This window comes from Phaseolus vulgaris, chromosome 3 (assembly GCF_051622355.1).
Source record: "Phaseolus vulgaris cultivar YP4 chromosome 3, ASM5162235v1, whole genome shotgun sequence".
In the NCBI taxonomy this organism is placed as follows: Eukaryota; Viridiplantae; Streptophyta; class Magnoliopsida; order Fabales; family Fabaceae; genus Phaseolus; species Phaseolus vulgaris.
The window spans coordinates 14,714,668-14,737,544 of NC_143500.1; the positions used below are offsets into that span (position 1 = coordinate 14,714,668).

Genomic DNA, 22,877 nt, shown 5'->3' on the forward strand with positions numbered 1-22,877 from the left:
CAATAGACCCCCACATTACTTGCGGTTATCGTTGTGTTGCGCTAGGCCATGCGCGTGCCCGATATTCATGAGTGTAGTAGAGATCTTGCCAAGATCTCATACAAGAGGCCCCACTTGACACTCATATAGGTGATTTCATCAAGTATATGTTGCAAATCATACACCACCCATAAGGGATATGAAAATCATTAAAAACTTTGTAAATCGTTAAAGCTCTTTTACCTCAAAATTTTAACCACAAAGTTTATCCTCTCGATAATGCAGTATCTAGCACTTTCACACACACCATAGGAATGGACAAATTCATTTTAAATCAATATTAGTGCTAGCAGAACTAACAAGTGACTTATTTTTACCCATATGAACCTTATTCATGGGATCTCCAATCACAAAGGTTGGGTTTCCATCACTTGTTTGTTTGCAAGTGGCTTAAGTCTCATTCCCCTCGATGTTATTAAAATCATTTTTCTCCCTAGAGGTTTAGTTAGAGGAGCTGCCAAATTCCGTTTTGACTTGACATAGTCAATAGAAAATCGTTCCACTCTTTAACAGTTGTTTCACCAAATTATGTCTCAATTGTATATGTCTATTCTTTCCATTGTAACTTTTATTTTTAGCTATAGCTATTGCCGATTGGAAATCACAACGCATTGATACAAACGGGGTTGGTTTCATTCCTAACGGAATGTTTGCTAAGAAGTTTTTCAATCACTCAACTTCACTACCAGCCATCTCAAGAGCAGCAAACTCATATTCCATTGTTGATCTTGCAATAATAGTTTGTCTGGTTGATCTCCATGTAACTACACCACCCCCAAGTGTAAATACATAACCACTAGTGGATTTTGTCTCATCTGAATCAAAGATCCAATTAGCATCATTGTACCCTTCTATCACAATGGGAAATCCACTATATTCAATGGCATAATCCATTGTACCTCTAAGTATTTCATGAGTCTCGCAAGCGCATCCCAATGATCCTGACTAGGACATTGAGTGTACCTACTCAGTCTACCTAGTGCATAAGCAATATCTGGTCTATAAAAGCTCATTAAATGCAATAAGCTCCCAATTATCTAGGCATACTTAGTTTGAGAAATAGATTCTCCTCTGCTCTTCTTTAATTTAGAGTTAACATCATAAGATGTGCTCACTGACTTAAAGTCATAATAACCAAACTTCTTAAGAAGTTTCTCAGTGTATTTTTCTTGGGATAGTAATATACTATCTCCCTTCCTTATGATTTTAATCACACTTGCTTCACCCATGTCTTATCTGAAACTTAGATCCAAGAAACAATTTTGTTTTAAAAACAATATCATTGCATGTACCACAAATTAACATGTCATCCACATACAAACATATAATGACACATTCACCATTTTCAGTTCTAGAATACACACATTTATCAGCATCATTGGTAGAAAAACCTTCACAAAGTAAAATATTATCAAGTTTTTCATGTCATTGTTTTGGTACTTGTTTCAAACCATATAAAGATTTTAAAAGCTTACATACTTTTTCCTTTTGACTTGGAACTACACATCCTTCAGGTTGAGTCATATAAATTTCCTCTTCTAGTTCACCATTCAGAAAGGTTGTTTTAACATCCATTTGGTGAATTACTAACTTATGGATAGATGTTAAGGCTAGCAACACACGGATAGATGAAATCCTAGTAACAGGTGCAAAAGTATCAAAGTAATATATGTTATGTTTTTTAGTAAAACCTTTAGCTACTAATCTTGCCTTATATTTCTCTATGGATCCATTGAGATGGTACTTCTTCTTAAAGATCCACTTACAACCAATGGATTTTGCTCCTTTAGGCAGATCTACTAAGGTCCACATATTATTTTTCTTAATTGAATCAAGCTCATTTTTAATGGCCTTATCCCAATGTTTAGCATCAGGAGCACTAATAGCTTCTAAAAAACTTATTGGATCATTTTCAATTATATCACTATTAAGAACTAAAAACCTATAGGCAACACTATGTTCCGCATATCCTAAGAACATGCAATCAGATGTTTTAGAGTCTATTTTCCTTTTCTTAGGATCAGGTAACATCAATTTAGCTAAACACCCTCACACTCTTAGGTATTTCAGATTAGGTTGATAACCTTTCCACAACTCATAGGGTGTTTTACTAGTTTTCATATGTTTTGCAAAAAAACTTGCGGTAAGCAGAGATTCACCCCATAAATTATCAGGAGCATTAGAACTAATAAGCATGAGATTCATCATTTCTTTAAGAGTCATATTTTTTCTTTCAGCTACTCCATTAGATTTAGGTGAATATGGTGGGGTTACTTCATGAATAATGCCTTATTTAACACAATAATCATTAAATAAAACATATTCCCCACCTCTATCTGATTTAATTCTTTTAATTTTCTTATTCAATTGATTTTCGTACTTCTGCTTTATAAGTTAAGAACATGTCAAAAGTTTCATCTTTATGTTTAATTAAATACACTTTGGTGTATCTAGAAAAATCATCTGTAAAAGTTACAAAATAATTTTTATCACCTCTAGACATGATTTGTTTTAAGTCTATGAGATCGGTATGAATTAAACTAAGAAGTTTAGTTTGACATTCTACAAAATGACATGTTTTCTTCGTTATTTTAGATTCTACACATATATCACATTTACTATTTTGTTTGTCATGCATGTTGATTAATCATAGTCGTTGCAATTTCATAACATACGAAAAATTCACATGTCATAATCTAGCATGCCATATATCATACGAATCAACAATATAAGCAGAAGATTCATATTCATTAATAACTTCAGAAATGTTCAATACAAAAAGACCTTGATCACAATATCCCTTCCCCACAAAACATTGTTTTTTTGTCATAACAATCTTGTCAGATTCAAATGACACTTTAACCCCAACTTTGCTTAGCATTGCCACAGAGATCAAATTAACTCTAATTGATGACACATGTACCACATCACTCAAAGCCAGAGTTTTACCATATGTGAGCTTCAGAAGAACCTTTCCTTTTCCTAGGATAGGAGTTGTCCTGGAGTCACCGAGATAAACTTGTTCTTCTCCATCCCCCATACTTGTGTAGGAGGTAAACACATTTTTGTTTGCACAGATGTGTCTGGTAGCCCCAGAGTCTATCACCCATTTGCTCACATTTGTCACAAGATTTACTTGTGAAACGAATGCCACAATTGTATCTTCCCCTTCAACTATATTTGTCTTAGGAGGATAGTCGTTTTTGGTCCTATGTCTACCCTGAGGTGCATGATGACCTAGCTTTCCATAGACAAAGCAGTTACCATTTTTCTTGAAAGTGGGGTTAGTTTCATTGGGACAAGAGAATTTATTATTATATTTCTTTTTGTGATCAGATTTTTTCTTGTACCTTTTTGGAGCTGGTTTGTCTTCTATCACGTTTGCTTTAGCAGACAAAGCTTTGGCCTTTGCAACAACACACTCCTTCTTGTTTGTGTCTTCGATGATGATGTGGGTGATCAGATCTGATAGTGACATCTGTTTGTGTCAATGCTTCAGTTGTTGTTTGTAATTCGTCCAAGATTGTGGAAGCTTTTCGATCAAGAGTTCAGACACGAATTCATTCGGCACGGCTATGTTTTCAGCTTTGATATCTTCAAGCAGCTTGTGATATTCGTTTATCTAGATTTTGATGTCTTTGCCTTCGATCATCTCCCAGCGGTAGTAGTTTCAGAATCACGAATTTTTATCTGATGACGTCTTCGACAATATATTTGAGGATAAGGAATCCCAAATATCTTTTGCTTCCTTGTAAGAAGCATAGACATCGAACAAATCATTAAATAACGCACTGAGTAGGGTGTGACGACATACCTTATTTGCATGAATCCAATCATCAACTTGTTTCGCAGCTGTGCTTGAGTCTGGTTTAGAAGTTGTAAGTGCAAAAACGACTTCGTACATGTCCAAAAAGGGTGGACACACGTTCTTGCCAACGTTGGAAATTTTGAGCGGTGAAGACTTCAATTTTTGAGACATACGGAAATGGTTTCACACGTTCTTTTGTCCGTCTTGTCAGCCATAAGTCCTTACGATTGTAGTCAATGAGGCTTCAAAAGACTAACAAAATTGATTTTCCCGAGGCATGAGCGATCACTGTCCGTAAGAACTTATCCACGGTGTATTGCGCAAGTCCCTCAAGATACAACAGGAACTCCCCGAAAAATTCTGAGGATCAGAACTAGCAAGTTACTCTTAAAAGAGTAAGAACCCAATAAAACCCAGAAAAATATTTATAATAAAATAAATGAATAAAGAGTGAAGGGGAAGAGAGAAAGTGAGGAAGAAAGGAAGCGTAAAGTTGTGTGTGAAAGTGAGAATGAAACCCCTCTTTATATAGGGAGAGGAATCAAAGATATTTTGCATCTCCACAACAAAATTCACTTTGTTGTTGCACTTTCAAAACTGAATTTGATTTTTCTTTGACAACGTTCTCCATATTTCCGTAAGACCAGGATCAAGCAACATGAGTTTACAAACTGTTTTTCTGTTTATTTTGCAATATCCGTTTATGGTTTTACAATAAATAGTTCTCTCAATCTCTTTTCAGACAAGAACACCATACAATATAATAGTCTTTGTTTTTAATCTATAAACACCTTCTAAATGAATTTCAACCGAAGGTTTATAATTTTGAATGAAAATGTATTCGTAAAAGACTATCCAATAATTAAATTAGTAAAACTTTTATGGTATAATCCATGCTTTTTAAAAGATACTACTTTCTCTCTATCATTTAAAAATTTAAAAATCATAAGTAATTTTTACTTGCTTGACATGGTTGGTAAATTTTTTCCTGCTTGATATATTTTTTATTTCCTTAATCAATTTTCCTAAAATACTAACCAGAAAATTGACAATAAGTCCTAGTGAACATCTTACATCAATAACTGTTCAACCAAAGTAAGAAATGTCATAAAGTATTAACCCGTGAAATTTTACAAACATGAAATGTTTAAGGATTTTCCAATTTAAAATCGGTTGATTTCATATGCCACCGAAAATTATTTGGGCTTTTTCTTTTGATCCAATTGTTTTACCCTTAGCATTCAGAAAGACGCGAAAATTAAGCATAAATTTAAAAAGTTAATACAAAATATCAATTGATTATATATATAAACTCATTTTTTATTATTTAATATTTTAATTACTTTTTATCTCAAGTCTCATCATTCAATGAATTTATTTTATATATAAATGACATTTGCAAGATAATTATAAAATAAAATTATAGATAACACTATTGATAACTATACCTGTGTGGATGTCAGGGCCAGAGTAATACTGATCCACGTTGATACACAATTGTTGTCGTGTCAGCAGCTACCTAATCCTTCAAGTCCTTCCTCCTTCGCGTGCGTGCTCGTCCGGTCGGCGGGGTACCTGCAATTGCACTCTGACGCTCAAGTTAGTTAGTGCTAGTGTTTTGTCTAGTCTCTCAGGATATCATAAAAAAACATACATTTTCCCCCTTTCAGAAGTCCCTTTAATAAGTTGACTTGGGCTTTTTCTTGTGGGCCAGGTAACCGGTTGTCAAAGACATGCGTAGTGGTCCTTAGGTCATGTGTAGTGGTTTCCTGATATTAAGGAAGTGCTTCTCGAAGTGTCTCTGACTTATTCAACGCTAGTTGTAACCGTTTCCTTACTACGTATTTACTATATTATATTATTTAATGTGTAGCCTCGGTCGTCCGGGGTCGACCGGTACAATAACAAATGTTAGAGCCAAGTTATGAAGAAGGAGAATAATAAGCCCAATTTAGTGGAAACGAAACTTTAAGATTAGGGGATTTCTTTTAGCAACCCATGGTTTTTTCCTGCACCTCCATCGAATGTCCCTTCAATTGTGTCTTTTTATGCTCCTATCTTGAATGAATTTTTTTTTTATCCTTAAGAGTAATTTATGAATTCTGTAATCTAAAAGTCAATCTTAAATTATATAATTTATTTTTTTTCATATAAAAATATTAAATTATGTAATTTAAAAGTAAAAAATAACTTTAAGATTGTACAATCCAAAATAAAAAATAACTTTAAAATTATGTAATCTAAAAGTTTTTTTTTAAATACAAAATAACTTTTAAATTATGTAATTTATAAGTTAAAAGTACATTGAAGATTAGCCAATCTAAAAGCTTTTTGCACAAAAAATATGACTTTCAGATTGTGCAGAGAGGAAGCTTTTGACTTTTGGATTTCACAATCCAAAAAGTTCTTAAACTACAAAATTAAAAAAAGAAAATTGAACAAAAAGATAAAGTGATGACTTTTATATTTATAGGGTGCAAAAAGATATCTCTTAAGAACAACATCCCTACAACACAACAAAAGATAAAGGCCCAAATTTAATGAAAATGACATTATCGTGACTCTTTCTTCCTGCACCTCCATAGGTTCTTCTGCCACCCCATACCCAATACGAAAATACTTTTTCAATCTTCTTGTGCCACCCTCATAGAGTAGCTTCCGGATTATGTAATCTGGACACACATTTGAAAAAAGACTTCTGGATTATGTAATCCATAAGCTAAAAAAGACTTCCGGATTACATAATTTAGAAACTAATCATGCATATGAAAAAAAGCTTTCGAATTATTTAATCTGGAAACTAATTACAAATTTAAAAAAAGACTTTCTGATTACATAATCCAGATTATTTTTAAAAGTATAAAAATGTATGGAGGTGGGAGAAGAATATATGGAGTTGCAGGAAGAAACAGCCCATTATCGTATTATCGTTGAGTTCCCTCACTTGAAAGGAATTGACGGTGATGAAAATAGACCATTGGTGGAATTGAAATGGTGATGAAGGAACACGAGAAAGTGTGGAAGGAGGTACGCGAGAAAGAGAAAGTGTTAATCTTAACATAGTTTTGTGATTTTTTTTTACTTTTCCAATTGTTTAATCTGAAAAATTTCCGGATCGCTCAATTCTTGATGTTTCTAGATTAGAAATTCAAAAGTGAGAAATTGTTGTTTATGCACTATTTTGGACAGGTCATCTCAAAACACCTTTTTGTTTTATTTTAAAATTTGTAACATGTTTTTGAATTACAAATTCTAGAAACATACTTAAGATTGGATAATCCACAAAAACATATCATATGTTCTGAAACACTTATACTAAAAAACTCTTTCCAATTTTTTTTTTTGTAATAGATAATTCTAAAGTTACCATTGAAATATTATGAAAGGCAGGAAGAAGCTCATTACTTATCCTTAGAAGGCTACACCACTTGTGTGTATTTTTGTGATTGCTTTAACCAAAGTCTCGAAAGACTTGTTTAATGCTCATCCTATGTTATTCAATAGTTTTTTTTTTTAATATAAGAATAAAAAACGTGAATATTGTACATGAGGATGAGGAGCTTGGGAGAGTTGTATGAAATTAAGGTTGGAAAAAATTTAAATTGTGAAATTTAATTCATAATTATCCAAACTCATATTATTTTTAAGTTATTTAAATAGATTTATTTCAAATCTAAATTTATATTTTTGAATTTTAAGTTCAATCCATTTAATTGGAATATGGCTTAGATATATATTTGATATATTTTTGGATTATCCAAAGTTGGATTTTGAGTTGGTTTGGACCTAAGTTTAGCTAAGTTAACCCAGGCCATGGTCGAGCTAAGTCGACCCGAACCAAGGTCCAGCTGAGTTTATCCGGGCCTAGGTTGAGTCGAATCGCTCGAACCTTGATCGAGCCAAGATGACACGGGACCAGATCAAGTCGAGTCGACCCGAACTCAAGTCGAGTTGAGTTGACCCAAGCCGGGATCAAGCCCAAATTGAGTTAAGTCGACTTGAGCCCGAATCGAGACCAGTCGATCTGAGCCCATGTCGAGTGGAGTTGGCCTGAACTCAAGTTGATTGAATTCACCCGAACCCAGGAAGCGACTTGTCGGCCTGTGCATAGTTTGAGCCGAGTCGAGTCGGCCCGAACTAAAGTCAAGTCAAGTCAAGCCAGCCCAGGCTAGTCGAACTGAGTCAGCCTGGTACCTGGTCGAGTCAGCCCAGATCCAAACAGAGTGAGTTGACCAAGGTCCAGGTTGAGCTGAGTCGGCTTGGTACCTGGTCCAGTCGGCCCAAGTTCAGGCAGAGCGAGTTGGCCAAGGTTCAGGTCAAGCCGAGTCGGCCCGGGCCAAGGTCGAGCCGAGTCAGCTTGGACCCATGTTGAGCCAAGTTGTTCCAAGCCCAGGTCGAGCTGGATCGACCCGAGTCAGCTTGGCCCAAGTCAGCCTAAACCCATATCGAGCCAAGTCGACTCAAGCCCATGTCGAGTCGAGCCGTCCTAGGTCTATGTCGAGCCGAGTTGACCCAAACCCATGTCGGGCTGAGTTGACCCAAACCCAGATCAGGCTAAGTTGACCCGAGCCCATGTCGAGCCGACACCATCCGAGTCCATGTCGAGTTGGCCTGGGTCATGTCGAGCCGAATTGGTTTGGGACCATGTCGAGCCAAATGGGTCCTGGGCGATGTCAAGTCGAGTGGGCCCGGGGCTATATTGAGTCGAGTGGGTACGGGGCCATGTCGAGCCGAGTCGGCCTGACTCAGGTCGAGCTCAGTCGACCCAGACCCAGGTCGAGCTCAGTCGACCCAGACCCAAGTCGAGCTCAGTCGCCTGATACTTGGTCAATTCGGCCTGAGCTTAAGCGAAGTCTGCTTGAGCTTAGGTCAAGCTAAGTCAGCCTGAGCTTAGGTTGATACAAATCGGCCCTAGCCCATATCAAGCTGATTGCCCTAGGGTCCATGTGGAGTCGAGGGACTAGGTCGAGCCGAGTTGGTCTGGGCTCAGGTCGAGTCGATTCGGTCTGAAGCCAGGTCGAGTTGAGTGAGCTCGAGCCCTGGTCGAGTCAAGTGGGCTCAGGGCCATGTTGAGTTGAGTGGGCTCGGGGCCATGTCAAGTTGAGGGGGCTTGGGGCCATGTCGAGCGAGTGGGTCTGGGACCCTGTTGAGCTGAGTGGTCCTGGGGCCATGTTAAGTCGAGTGGGCTCGAGCCCATGTTGAGCTGAGTCGGCCTGGTACCAGGTCGAGTTGACCCCGACCCATATCGAGTCCAGTCAGCCTGGTACTAGGTCGAGCATACTCGAATCGGGTGCAGGTCGAGCCGAGACGGTCTGAATCCAAGTCGAGCCGAGTTGGTTTGGGTTTGGGTCTAGCCAAGTCGGTCTGGGTCCAGGTCGGCTAAGTCAATCCATGTTTAGATTAAGATGGATTTAATCTATTTAAATGGATTTGAAAAATTCAAATAAATATGATTTAGTTAAAATTGATAAGGATTTTCAATCCAATCCATTTTATTGAATGTGGATTAGATCTAGATTGTATTTTGAAAAATTCAATCCATGACCACCCATACATGGAATGTAAGGATGACAATTTGGCGTGGTTGGGCTGACCCACGACGTGATAAAAAAACGTGGAGCCAGCTATTTTAACTCGCATGCTGATACGCAACTCGCACGAGCTAGGTATGGGACATATCAACCCACACAATCTGCATACCTTAACATTTCATTTTAATCCCTAAAAATAACACGTAGTTAGCTAGCCAACCCTAAATGTCATTCTTCCTCCTACGTACAACTCTTACCTCCATTGTCAGGATACTTGCTGCATGGATCCTTGAAAAAGCTAGTCAAAATAATCCAATTGTTCAGCAATATTTTTTTTATGTTTAATAAATTTTTTACTAAGATACATTTGTGTCTATAATATTTTTTTAAAAAAATTCCTTATACAAGATAGTTTACAGGTTCGCGAGCTAACCTTTATACAGAGCGAGTCAACAAAATCAATTTATATTTCTTATGTGGAATGTGGACCAACTTGACTCACATTTTATAGACTAATGTGGGGCGAACCGCATTTGAATCCTTAATGAAGGGAAAATTCTTCTTGCATCTCCTTACTTTTTTTAATTTCAACAATACCCTTTTTAGTATGTTGAGTGTGACGTCTTCTTCATTTTCAAGTGGTGGCGGCTGGTGGTGATTGGTGGTGAACATTGGTAGTTGAGGTAAATTTTATGGTGTTTTTACTGATGATGATTGTTTCTTCGTTTACTTATTTTTTTTTTCATTTTTTTGAAAGCCACAAAACCCAGAAAAACAAAACAGCGAGATGTAAAGATGAGTACAAAACTAAAAAAAGTCTATCTTCATGTTGAAAAATGTCAAAAACAACAAATCTTCTTGTCAACTTTTTCACACATATCCAGATGATATCATTGTTCTGTTGAATGCTACTAATAGAGAATAATAAAAGTATTGCAATGAAAAAAAATATTAAAAAAAAAATATATGAGATACGAATGTACACTGAAATTATTTAAAATTATACTTTATTTAGGATTATTTGAAATTTTGAAAAATATTAAAATCGATATATTAGTATGAATACAAAGTTGGATATTTTAGTATGAATATAAATGTGGGGGGGGGGGGGGGGGAAGATAAGGAGGTGTTAGGGAAAATTTGCCCAAATGGAGAGATTTGCTGGAGTGGTCTGTAATCAAATAAAACTAAATTCCAAATCAAAACATAATTATTTTCACGAGCCTTTCTTTTTCTTGGGTGCCATCATCAACCTATTTATTGGCTAATTTACTTAAGATTATATTTTTTTAGAAAAGATAATTGGTCGGATTCGAAAATATTCAATGTTTTTTACAGCGAGTGTTGACAGTGTCACCATCGCTTTGGACTTTGGACACTAGCTGCCTTTTATCCCTCTTTTCTACTTTCTGCCCACATCACTGCAAACTATCTCCTTCCATCTCCGAATCTTCTCCCAAATCCTTCAAAAGAGAAAATGGGTTGTCACGGCAGCAAGGAGAAAAAATCAAACGCAGAATTCAGCAGTGCCTATGGATCAGGCAGTGCTGGTCACAATACTGTTCAACAACCATCTACCACCACTGTTGCACAGGTTCAAACATCACCACCACCCAAACCACAACCACATTCAGAGGCGGTAGCGAGTCCACCAAAACCGAAACTTTCTCCGACCCAGAATGCCAGGGCGGTGCAGAAACCCGACGCCACGATTCTGGGGAAACCCTTTGAGGATATAAAGAAGTACTACAGTCTGGGGAAGGAACTGGGAAGAGGGCAATTCGGTATAACGTATCTGTGCACGGAGAATGCGACCGGAATGACTTACGCTTGCAAGTCGATTCTGAAGAGGAAGCTGGTGTCGAGAGCGGACAGGGAGGACATGAAGAGGGAGATTCAGATCATGCAGCATTTGTCTGGGCAGAACAACATTGTGGAGTTCAAGGGGGCGTTCGAGGACAGGATGTCGGTCCACCTTGTAATGGAACTCTGCGCCGGCGGGGAGCTCTTCGACCGGATCATCGCCCAAGGCCACTACTCCGAGAGAGCCGCCGCCTCACTCTGCCGCGCCATGGTCAACGTTGTTAACATTTGCCATTTCATGGGAGTCTTACACCGCGATCTCAAGCCCGAAAATTTTCTGCTCTCTACTAAGGATGACGATGCTACGCTCAAGGCTACTGATTTTGGACTCTCTGTCTTCATTGAAGAAGGTTCCCATCACTTTCACTTTCAACCCTCCTACTCTCTGTCACTACTCTTTGCTTTAGATATTCAGGGGGCAGTGAGCGGTGAACCACGATAGAAATTTTGTTCCTTTTTCGCTTTGATGTTATCTATTTCTGATTGGTTTATCTGTTGCTTGCATTGTTGTGCTACTTCTGATTCTGATTTTTTTTGTTCCCTACTTCACTGGTGAACCATTTGGGCATGAAGATTAAGTTGACTCATCAACTCATAAGAACATTGATAGGATAGGTTTTCAGAGTTCTATCGCCTGGTTAAACTTATGTCTAAGGTGACCATTGACATTTGGGAACTTTAAAGGCCAACACACTCCGTGGATTGTGAGATGCTTGATTATTATATAGATATCACCTTGATATGGCTACCTTGTCAATGATTCGTGGAGATGATTCTATACTAAGGAATTATCGGAGTGAGATTGATTTCAGATGTAGGTATCTGATCAGGACAGCGATTGTAAAAATAATATTTGATTTTGTGATGTAGGTGATATTTTAAGCAAATTTAAGATCCGATGCTACATTGATTTCTAATTCCTTTTCAGCAGGTGCATTGAAGTGTATCCACAGGATTGAATGGTCATTTTAGTTACAGCTTATGTTGAATTCTAATTGCATTCTATGTCGTTCTAAAGGACCTAACACGGCCATTACTTTCACAATTTGCATTTGATAATTCATTGTATTTTCTGAATTCTTTCAGGGAAGGTATATCATGATATGGTTGGCAGTGCTTACTATGTTGCTCCCGAGGTATTGCGTCGTAGTTATGGAAAGGAAATAGATATTTGGAGTGCAGGCGTCATATTGTATATTCTTCTCAGTGGTGTACCACCTTTTTGGGCTGGTAAGATCTAATTGTAGTTTGACAATGTTGAATATCCATTGTTTATTGTTGAGTTTCTTATTTAAAAATTAACTCTTCAACATACAATAGGTGTGAGAATATGTTTCTATTATCTTCTGCAGAAACTGAAAAGGGAATATTTAACGCCATATTGGAAGGTGAACTTGATTTTGTAAGTGAACCATGGCCATCCATATCAGACAGTGCTAAAGATCTAGTCAGGAAGATGTTGACACAAGATCCAAAGAAGCGGATTACTTCTGCGCAAGTCCTTGGTATTAGACTACCGTTACTAATTTGACTCAAGTAACTGTCATAAATGCAGTACTTATTTATTTAAATTAAAACTGCTATTATTTGTGTTAGTATTAGTTTAGCAGTTTACTTGTCCTCCTTTCAGTTTTTATTACAAATTTTTTGAGTGCTTCTATTTGCTGCATCTACTTTCCCAAGTTACATATATGTAGGCAGCGAGAATAGTTTGCTCATGCGTTGAACTGTAAAAATAAGAACCAGCAAGCAAAATCCTATCCAGAGAAATGTTAATAGCCTACCAACTATAAGTTACGATCAAAATATCATCAACTAAGTAAATTTTTCTCATTAGTCATTTGAGTTGCCACTGTTTTGTCTAGTTTTTTCTTTTCCAAACAAAACCTGATTAAGATTGATGATTTTGTTTGGTAAGAACACCCATGGATGAGAGAAGGCGGAGAGGCATCCGATAAACCAATTGACAGTGCAGTTCTATCCAGAATGAAACAATTCAGGGCAATGAATAAGCTCAAGAAGCTAGCATTGAAGGTATGACATCAAACTTGAATTAAACATCCACCGTCAATGTCCATTTCTGATAGTTCTTGATATTGTTGAGGGATGATGATTCTCTTTTGATTGCAGTTGTTATTTTGTGTACACAAAAATTTTAAATTTACCCATTATGGAATATGACTACCACAATATTATTAAAGTCCTCCTGTTTGTTCTGTCTGGTATATGAACCTTTGTTTCTTTCACCTGAAACAAGTTAATAATCTCTTTTCAACTGGCCCTTGCAATTTCTTTTCATCATATTTAACACAACAATGTTATGGGATGAGAGAATTGCGTTCTAAAACTGACATATTGTCTATGTTATTGACATAAATTATTTTACAGGAAAACTGGTGTCCTGAAGTTTTCAACTTTTCGACAAGGAAGTACAAACACTTGAGAATTACTCCTTATCTCATGTTATTTTTAAAAACTTTTGTACCTATAGTCTTATTCCGATAGTAATTAGATAAATCAAAGCATGTTAATAAGACTACACCTACAATGACTTGAGCTCATATTTAGAAGTTTAATTCTCTCTCTTGATTAAAGATTTGTGTTTTATAAATTATACTGTTATACGTTATATTATGTATTTGCATTGTATCTGTGCTTCTAGGTTTCTAGATACTGCTTTTATTCTTGAAGTTGTCCTCTCAATTCATGGGATGCCGCTGAGAAGCATTTTATGAGTTACGTGTTCCAGTCTACTTTTTTCTCTAAATATTTCTCCATCACTGACATTGGTGCAAATTTCTCAAGGTTATTGCTGAAAATCTATCAGAAGAGGAGATTAAAGGTCTGAAAGCAATGTTTGCAAATATGGACACTGACAACAGTGGCACAATTACCTACGAAGAATTGAAGACTGGCTTGGCTCGAATTGGATCAAGGTTGTCCGAGGCTGAAGTGAAGCAACTCATGGAGGCTGTAAGTTGTCAGTTGTTACATACCCTTGTGAAGAGCACAACTAGTTGGACATTTGTGCATTCACTGTATCTTGAACTCAGCGTTGTTTTTCTTATGTATAATTTTTCTCAGGCTGATGTTGATGGAAATGGGTCAATTGACTATCTTGAATTCATTTCGGCTACAATGCATAGGCACAGACTTGAACGTGATGAACATCTTTACAAAGCATTCCAGTATTTTGATAAGGATAACAGTGGGTGAGTTTTACAAGACTGGTATTTAGGTGATTTCCATATTACAATTTCTTTCTAATCATCTGTGTTCAGACAACTATCATCCACTGGTTTGATTCTTGTCGAGTTCTTCATTGTTGTTATGAGAATTTGAATTTTGTTTTTTTTAGTCTCCATGTTCCATATTAGACAGTACTTTTTATCAGTAACATTTCTCTGTTAAACTGCATTAGTTCACTTTAAGACTATATCAATAACCTGAGACTTGAGGGTCACGCAAGGTTGATGGATAAGAATGGGCTTTAAATTCATGTCCAGGTACATTACTAGAGATGAATTGGAGACTGCTATGACCCAACATGGAATGGGTGATGAAGCAACAATAAAGGAAATAATATCTGAGGTGGATACAGATAATGTAAGTTGGTTCTAGTTTGTTTAATGGCGGTACAGAACAATGATGCTGTAACTAACAATTCTTGAACTAACAGGATGGAAGAATAAACTATGAGGAATTTTGTGCAATGATGAGAAGTGGAATGCCACACCAGGGAGGGTCAACCACTTTAAATCCACTGATGGGTTGAGCAGTGACTTGTTACTGTTGGGAAAAAGCAGTATCTCCGGGAATGTGTGACAGTACACTTCATGCAATGATGATATTTCTTTGCAATCCCAATTTATTACAAGGTTCCTGTGGTGTCTGTCGGATTGCTTGGTCTGTACTTTTTTTATCTGTTCAGCTGTCACATTTTACAAGTGACATGGAAAACAGAATTTTTATATTAAGATACTTTTGTACCATATAGAGTTATCATTTTTATTGTGGCTAAGTAACAAGTAATCAAGGGAGGGAACTATTTTCCTTAACCTTTATATTGAAGTGCAAACTTGAACTTTTTTTCGAATAATGTTTTGGCAATTTAATCTAGTGTGTCAATGCTATGTTTTCTTCTTTTTTATCCCTATTGATTAGAGCTATTAGAGATATAATAAGAGGTAAATCACCTCTTGTTTTAATCAGCTATATGTTGTGGCCTATCTTATATTTATGTCTATTACTTTATTCTAGGTAGTTATCTCAGTGCTTAAATGCAATTAATCTCAATTACTTAAATGGTCTGAGTATTCGTAGTTGTATTTTGTATATTTTCATTTTTTAATTTGACTGTTTGACAAAAAGTAATAAATAGTGGGTTAGATGGTTACTCTATACCTAATAGTAGATTAGTTAATGTAAGATATTTGATAAGCTAGTTGATTACATTTGAAGTACTGGTAAAAATAGCCTTTAAATTAGTTGATAAATATGAAATTATGTAAAAGGACATGTGATGCTTTTTTTTATACATAAGTTCTATTTATTTACCTAAATAAGATTTTAAAATATTTATATATTTATATGCTTTGATTTGTTTTCAATTAATTTTATCTAAAATCTTAAAATTTTAATTTTAATAGAAAAAGCAAAATGAGAACAAAAAACTGAAATGAATTGTGTTTTATTTTTGTTAATAGTTAATGCTTTACTTTACAAGTGGTCCTTAGACATGAAATTTTGACTAAAATAGCATAATTAAGATAATTTATTTCCTCCAATGGCATACTATACTAAATATTTTATTAAAAATAAAAGAAAGGGAATTGATAATTTGGAGTTTTTTTAAAAATTAACTATTTAAAAAATTGGTATGCTTAAAAAATTATGTAGAAAAATAATTATATAAAATATAATAATTTTGGAAAATAATTATTTGAAGAAATAAGTATTTACAAAAAAACATATATTTTAAGCAATAATTATTTAGAAAAGTATGTAAATAAGAAAAGATTGTTAACAAAATTAGCATTCATAAATTTTGAAATAATTTATTTTTTAAATTTGGTTTGAAAATTTCACAGAAAATTGTAAAAAATAGTGAAAGGTGAAACCAAACTATGAACTACTGTAGTAAATCGTACTATTTAAATAATTATTTGGTATAATATGTAATTTGAGTAAATATATGATATGAGAAAACATAAATAGTTAAACTATACTATTTTGGTTAAAATTTCTGTAGAGATGTTGGAGCTGGAGACTCTTATCTTTTATCAAGACACGCCACAACATATAGTAGAGTGAACTTTTAATTTTGTATGTGAGATATGTATAATACTTTTTGGCTTTTATTTGGGACATGATAAAATAGGACTTTAATTAAAATAGGTAAGAATAAAGTTGAGAGGAAAAACAGTATGGTATACATCATAAGCTCAAACATTACTACTTAAAAGGATCAAATGGTTTTCTCTATCAAATGTTCAAAAGTTAACTTAACTAATGTCAAATTTATTGAGCATCTGCCAAAAGGATGACCTTGATGACAAGAAAGTGCAGTAGTCCACACAGAGAACAGCTGCAGTTTATGGTCTGTCATAGTAGTAAACTATACACAGAATGAGGCAAAAGAAACTAGAAATGCAGTGATCATGAAGTTTTTGTTTCTTTGTTTTTTTTTGTATTTTATAAGGAATCCTGAGAAGTCAGTAGAATCGTGGGTCCGAAGTTTCATATATTTGATTTCTTGGGGTAACCTCAAAGTAAACTGGCCACAGCTCCTAAGAATAATCAAAGGGCGTTGCAATTGTTGCAAAAGGAGAAATGCCTGACGCTAATAAACTTTGTTTAATATTAATAAGATGGTATCCAAGGTTTTAGCTTCATATTCTCCTGACAAAAATTGTATTAAGAGACAACCATTTAAGTTACTCATCCACGTGAGCTTGTTTTTAATACTGCATATTATGCACCCCACTAACTATAATATTATATATATATGCACGTGTGCACCCCTTTCTTTGTTGCTATAAATGTCTGGGAAAGAGAAATCATTATTATATAGTAATCATTTTACAACAAACAGAGAAATATGAGTTAAGAGAAAAAGGCCTCTCACAGACGCTAAAATTACTAAAAATTATGAAAACTTCAAAGATGAGAAGCTTTTTCATTCTTTTGTGGCCGAAGGGTGGAAGTGGAATTGTAACATTTGACATTGTAAGTTTGAAAGAGCAACGCAGTAGACAGAGTTGAATAAATAATAGAATAATATATGTGAATGGTGCCTCGGATGCTCCAAACTGTTAACATGGTAACAGCCTCAGACTTTAAAGAAAAGACAACGCAATGCAACTCTAATTAAAACATGACGCTGAGTTGTCATGACCAGTAGCAGAGAAGATTCATGCATTGTCCAAAAAAAAAATTTGAGGCCACCAAGCTATGTATGCTGCAGGTTTATTAAACCTTAACAAGCACCAAAGCTGCACATTCTCTTCAATGGTCTACTAATATCCCAAAATTAATAACTAACTACTAATATGTACTCACAGTACATGGCTTAATAATATATAACTTGTATTGTAGCAAGCGCACTTCGATTTTGGAACAAGAAAAATCGCAAATCAAATACGGTTAAAGATACACAACTATTCTTCTGATGCGAATTTTTTAATTTAGATACATGTAATTTGCACACCCTTTAAGCCTAAGAGGCTACAATATGATTTGAGCTTCTGGGATGGTGAATTGGTGAGACAAACCCGTTAAAGATTTCGCTTTTCTGCGATCTGAAGATAATACCAGAAGTGTGGCTCGGAATACAATGATATAGAGAGAGGAGCGCACGTGGTGATGCTAATGCATGCCTCTCTTCTCGCTGTGCTCTTTTTCTTTTACCAAACTCAGAAATCATATTAAGCAAAACTCAAAACAAAAAGGACTCCGTTCTTGCTTTGCATTGAGATCACTATCATGCCATTTGCCTCTGTCTATTGGCATTGACTAATGAGTTTAACTTTTCTTCTTGGCCTCCACTGAGAGTGAAACCTCTTCTCTTCTTTATAACCGTTTTGTTTCCATCCAAGTATTGTTTTACGTATCATTGCTGATATTAGTTTTGCTTTGGAAGTACAATTTTCTTATTTACTACTATTAATCAGGGGTTATAGGGTATCTATCTGTCACTTTACGTAATCATTTAACTTAATTCCCAATGGTACAACTCCAATCTTGTGCTACTTTGGTCAATGCCTCATCATTGTGTGCTATAGAACAAGAAGTGAGAGGAGATAGCGTCAATGTGGTTGCTGAGATTTCGGCCGAGTTGGAGAGGGAAAGAAAGAAGAATGCAGAGCTCATGGAGAGAATATCAATGCTCGAAGCTCAGTTAAGAGAAAGAAACAAAGAATCTCAAGTACGGTTAGTCATTAAACAATTAGTGACTACTTTTTCTTGTTTGTCATTGTATTTTTGCTTAAATAAGCACTTGCTTGTTTAAAGTTAGTGTTATGCATGAAAATTCATTTTCTAACTTGATGAACCGGCTGCAAACCATTGTTATATTATATCATATAGCATATATGAGTATCTGCTCATTGCATGATGAAATCTAAGTATAGTTGGTCGGAGTGTGGGGGAATGATGTACATGTTATATTTGACACTGATATCAACTGTATATGATGATCAAGATTTATTGACACATTAGAAACATGATCAGCATGATGCCCCTTTTAATTATTATTCATGTTCCTTGTCTGTTGAAGTTTTCATCCGTTTTATCATTGATGAAAATGTCTCCCTTGGTATCAGGAAAATCATCAGCGTGCAGTTGCAAGAAGCTTGAAGAATTTCAAGAGGCAGAAGATAGAAATGGTAGATGATGAAAAAAATAGGAATACTGTGAAAAGTGAAACGGCCTCAGAGTACACGCCTGATACAGAAGGCATTGTTCCTAAGCAGATTGATCTAGAAAAGCGCTTAGTTAATTGGATGAGCATGGACAATGGTCAAAATTTGTACGCTGAAAAATTTAAAGACTGGAACTCTGTTGCAGATTTCAGTGAAACGGATAGTGATGATGCTTGTGATGAAATTTTTGATGATGATATGGAAAATAGCCAAAGACATGAGGAGGTTGATGACACAAATGAAGCCGTTAGTGCAGAAAAAGGTTACCGTGCTGATCATGTTGACGAGGAATCAAATACAACATGCATGGGAAATTTTTCTGGTGATCCAGCCAGTAATGTGAGACAAGAAGATCATGAAAATCAAAAGACGAGTTGCATATTAATCACTCCATTATCCGAGAAGAGTGAAGTCAAAACACTCCAAGGGAAAGAAATTAAGGAGAGAGCAGCATTTACAGCAGCAGCTGAGGTTCCTTCTTCAGGATCGGCTCGCATATCACATAATAGAAAGCCTCCGAAGGTACCTTTCTGCCCAAAAGAAGTGAAAAGAATAATTGAGTCAGAAGCCCTTCTGCAAAAAAATGCTCAGTCCCACACTGTAAGGAAAATCATAGTTTTTGCATCACTTGGCATAAGGCATGGATGTGAGGATATGTACGAACTGGACTTCAATCATTTTAGCATTTTGAACAAAGGAGAACCATACGTGTCTCCAAAAAGCCCTGGGGTAAGAGCAATCCTTAGAATGCTATTTCTCTGATGGAGCAAATCAATTAAAATAAGAGATATTTTTTGTCATGATGCATTTAAACTAGTAACTAGTTGTGTGCCAAAATGGAAGAATGCAACCATTAGCCAAATACTATCTGGAACCAAGTCACTACTTTGCATTCAAGCATGAATTTAGACCTAGAAAAGTTAGGCTCAGGTATTTCTATTTTATAAATGTAACGATTGAGGTTTCAATCTATGTAGGAGCATGTTTTGTACGAGAATCCTGGTGTTCGGAGGAAAATATTTTATCCAAATCAACAAAACCCTGTATTATGTCCTGTTCAGATAATAGAAGAAGAAAGAGTCATGCGTCCATCAGATCCTAGCTGTCCATCATACTTATTCTTGTGCATTAAATATGGTGGAAGGACAAGAAATCTTCCTCAAAATGAGTAAGTTTTGGAATGATAATGGTTCACTGCTGCTTCCTTTTCTCATAGTACTTTCCTTTATTATAAATGGCATTGGCTCTGATGAATATTTCACTTCAAAATATTTGTATGCAGTCTAATATGGAGTAATTTTTCGATTGCATAATACAGATATGTGAGACAGAGGATGGGAAGAAACAAACTGAAGTCTTTTGGTCCACTCCTGTGCCGAATGGCAGTGTTGGTTCATAGTCGCAGTGGAAGCTTTTTCTTCAAGGCTTTGGGCATCACACTCCTGTTTATGGCAGGATTTCCTGATTATCTAGTTCAAAGGGAAACCAAATACCGGAACTTAGACTTGCTTCAGAAATATTACAGGTCTATCTAATTATATGCAACAACCAATCTAAGCATAAATGAAACAGAAAGATACATATATTTCTAGTTAAAGAACAGCACAATCTATTAGGAGCATTGCTCGAAATCAATGTCATCACAGAAAACAAATCAGTAGATGCTATCTAAATAGGAAAATATTTAATGTAATTCAATCTAACACATAATTTTCCCTTTGCAGGAGTGATGAGGATGCTGAAGGCGAGGAGTTGTTTCTTCCACATTCAATCGCATGTGACAATGTAAGAATACGAATCTCATAATGCACTGTTCTTTGTATGAGCCACTTGCCTGTTCTTTTTCTTTGAAAATCTCAAGCAACAATTTCTAAAATCAAATTGAGTGAGTAAACTCAACTATCAAAATTTATTTCTATACATGGAACAGAAGAGTACAAGTTCTCACATAATAGACGCAATTTATAACGTTTCTATTGGTTTTGGTGGCTTCAAAATAGCTCCTGTTTTTGGTGTCACATATTTGATAGCTCTTTTAAGCTTTTACATTGTATTGTTGTAGCAGGGTACTCCTGAACCCCACAACTTAACCAAAAAGACACTTCCTGCAAAATCCAAGGGAAAAAAGCACCCTAATGCCATCATCAAGTCTCAGAATTCACAGAAGACCCCATCTCAACAGGCAGCACCAACAAGTTCAGCAGCTACTCAATTTGGTTTAACAGGCTATTCCTCAGCTTACACGTATGCAATGGCAGCATTTCATTCAATGCCATCTCAGGTTTCTTCCCAAGACAATTCTCACATCCTAAATCCAGCTCCTGCCAATTCCATTACCAATGTCTCTGGTAATCATGGTATACTGCTACCGCAGCCAGCAAGTTCATTTCTGCCAGTGATGTATTGGCCTCCACCAAATGCATTTCTTCCTGTACCCTATACTTCCACATATGGATACCATTCTTTTCCTACTGCTGCAAACTACGTGTCAATCCAAACACAGCCTTATCTCAATCATCCAAAGTCGTTAGAAGGTAGTGGAAAGAATGATTTAGCCTCAGATGAAACTGACAGTGACACTGATAGCAGCACTTCAGGCTGTAGTGAGCACAAGAAGAGTCCTGCAGTCCACAAATGATGGACTCAGCACTACTATGGCACGCCATAAATGATATACTTGGAATGTATTAATTTATGTAATAATGTTGTTGATGCTTGAAGTGAAATGATGCATAGCATAGCTTTTCTGTGCAGTTTGTAACAAACTTTATGTTCTTACCGTCTTCTATATTTTTTTTTGGGATTGCTGTACAATTAAGCAATTCTTTAATTACATTATAAGCACACATAACACTGCATCTTTGTATTAGATTAGTATGAATATTTATTAAATTGAGCAATAATCTTAAACATCAACAAATTAGGAACTGAGCCATGGTGGACAGAACAATAATTGCAGTGCTTCTCTCTGAAGTATGCAACAGCATTATGGACTTGGTTTCAAAGGTGTATCATATTAATATTGTGACCGTATTTTATCTTATTTCTTTTTGCATAGTTCTAGATCTTCTTAACATTTTTTTAAATTTCTTTTGTACTATTGCAACTAAGCTTTCATCGTAGTTAAATAAACGCAATATATTATTGTATTGATAATTATAAGCATGGACGATTAGGCAGAGGAAAATTGAGTTCTTTTAAACAAAAATTTGATGTTACTGAAAATGTATAGTTAGGATAAAATCAGTAAAAGGGTAAAATTTGTTTAGTTTTAAGAATAAAAAAATACAGTTTCAAAAATAAAACAAATGTATGGTTTAAGAATAAAAAAAAACTTAATTACTTAAGAAAAATTTAAAAGCCAAAATCAAACCATCCAAATTAATAATATTAGAAGTTGTAATAGTCATTGCTTTCTTGTTTGACAATTTATTAGATCCAAATTTAATTATTATTACTATTATTAGATAAAAAAAAATATTAAAAGGTTTGTTGTTAGAATTTCTTTATAAAAGTTTTTTTTAAAAAAAAGTTATTGTTTTTTTAGAAACATAAATGGTCATATTTTGGTTGTTATATCTTATGATTAAACTTGTACCATATATAAGAGCACTATGTTACTAGTTATTCTTCTTCTGGTCCACATACTCTCTTGTATAGCAGATTGCCTTATCTTAACCACGTCCATTTTTAGGAAAGACCCATTTTCTTCAA

General features: G+C 35.5%; 2 protein-coding genes across 5 annotated transcripts; both read left to right on the forward strand.

Annotated features, from left to right (window-relative positions):
• The first annotated feature begins 10,498 nt into the window (after positions 1-10,498).
• On the forward strand, positions 10,499-15,356 carry LOC137806696 (calcium-dependent protein kinase 2). 2 transcript variants are annotated; one of them, XM_068606935.2, is made up of 8 exons: positions 10,499-11,591; positions 12,328-12,471; positions 12,594-12,746; positions 13,160-13,275; positions 14,047-14,214; positions 14,326-14,453; positions 14,748-14,847; positions 14,921-15,356. In XM_068606935.2, exons 1-8 carry the CDS (start codon positions 10,856-10,858, stop codon positions 15,014-15,016), a joined length of 1,641 nt encoding a protein of 546 aa, XP_068463036.1. In that variant the 5' UTR covers positions 10,499-10,855; the 3' UTR covers positions 15,017-15,356. The 2 variants fall into 2 exon arrangements, with proteins under 2 accessions (XP_068463036.1, XP_068463035.1); XM_068606934.1 differs by having other exon boundaries at positions 10,736-11,591; positions 14,047-14,453.
• A 2,368-nt stretch (positions 15,357-17,724) lies between these two features.
• Positions 17,725-21,928, forward strand: LOC137806695 (uncharacterized). Of its 3 annotated transcripts, none has more exons than XM_068606933.2 (6): positions 17,725-18,667; positions 19,065-19,892; positions 20,141-20,331; positions 20,482-20,688; positions 20,888-20,948; positions 21,229-21,928. In XM_068606933.2, exons 1-6 carry the CDS (start codon positions 18,467-18,469, stop codon positions 21,799-21,801), a joined length of 2,061 nt encoding a protein of 686 aa, XP_068463034.1. In that variant the 5' UTR covers positions 17,725-18,466; the 3' UTR covers positions 21,802-21,928. The 3 variants fall into 3 exon arrangements, with proteins under 3 accessions (XP_068463034.1, XP_090156319.1, XP_090156318.1); XM_090300193.1 differs by having other exon boundaries at positions 17,851-18,672; XM_090300192.1 differs by having other exon boundaries at positions 17,883-18,667; positions 21,226-21,928.
• Positions 21,929-22,877: the final 949 nt, after the last annotated feature.

Excerpts from the sequence above, each read along its gene's own strand:
- LOC137806695 (XM_090300192.1), top strand. The coding sequence starts at position 18,467 with ATGGTACAACTCCAATCTTGTGCTACTTTGGTCAATGCCTCATCATTG. Across the intron at positions 18,668-19,064 it reads AAAGAAACAAAGAATCTCAA|GAAAATCATCAGCGTGCAGT; the intron begins GTACGGTTAGTC and ends CCTTGGTATCAG. Across the intron at positions 20,949-21,225 it reads ATTCAATCGCATGTGACAAT|CAGGGTACTCCTGAACCCCA; the intron begins GTAAGAATACGA and ends GTATTGTTGTAG.
- LOC137806696 (XM_068606934.1), top strand. The coding sequence starts at position 10,856 with ATGGGTTGTCACGGCAGCAAGGAGAAAAAATCAAACGCAGAATTCAGC. Across the intron at positions 12,472-12,593 it reads TGTACCACCTTTTTGGGCTG|AAACTGAAAAGGGAATATTT; the intron begins GTAAGATCTAAT and ends TATCTTCTGCAG. Across the intron at positions 13,276-14,046 it reads TCAAGAAGCTAGCATTGAAG|GTTATTGCTGAAAATCTATC; the intron begins GTATGACATCAA and ends AAATTTCTCAAG.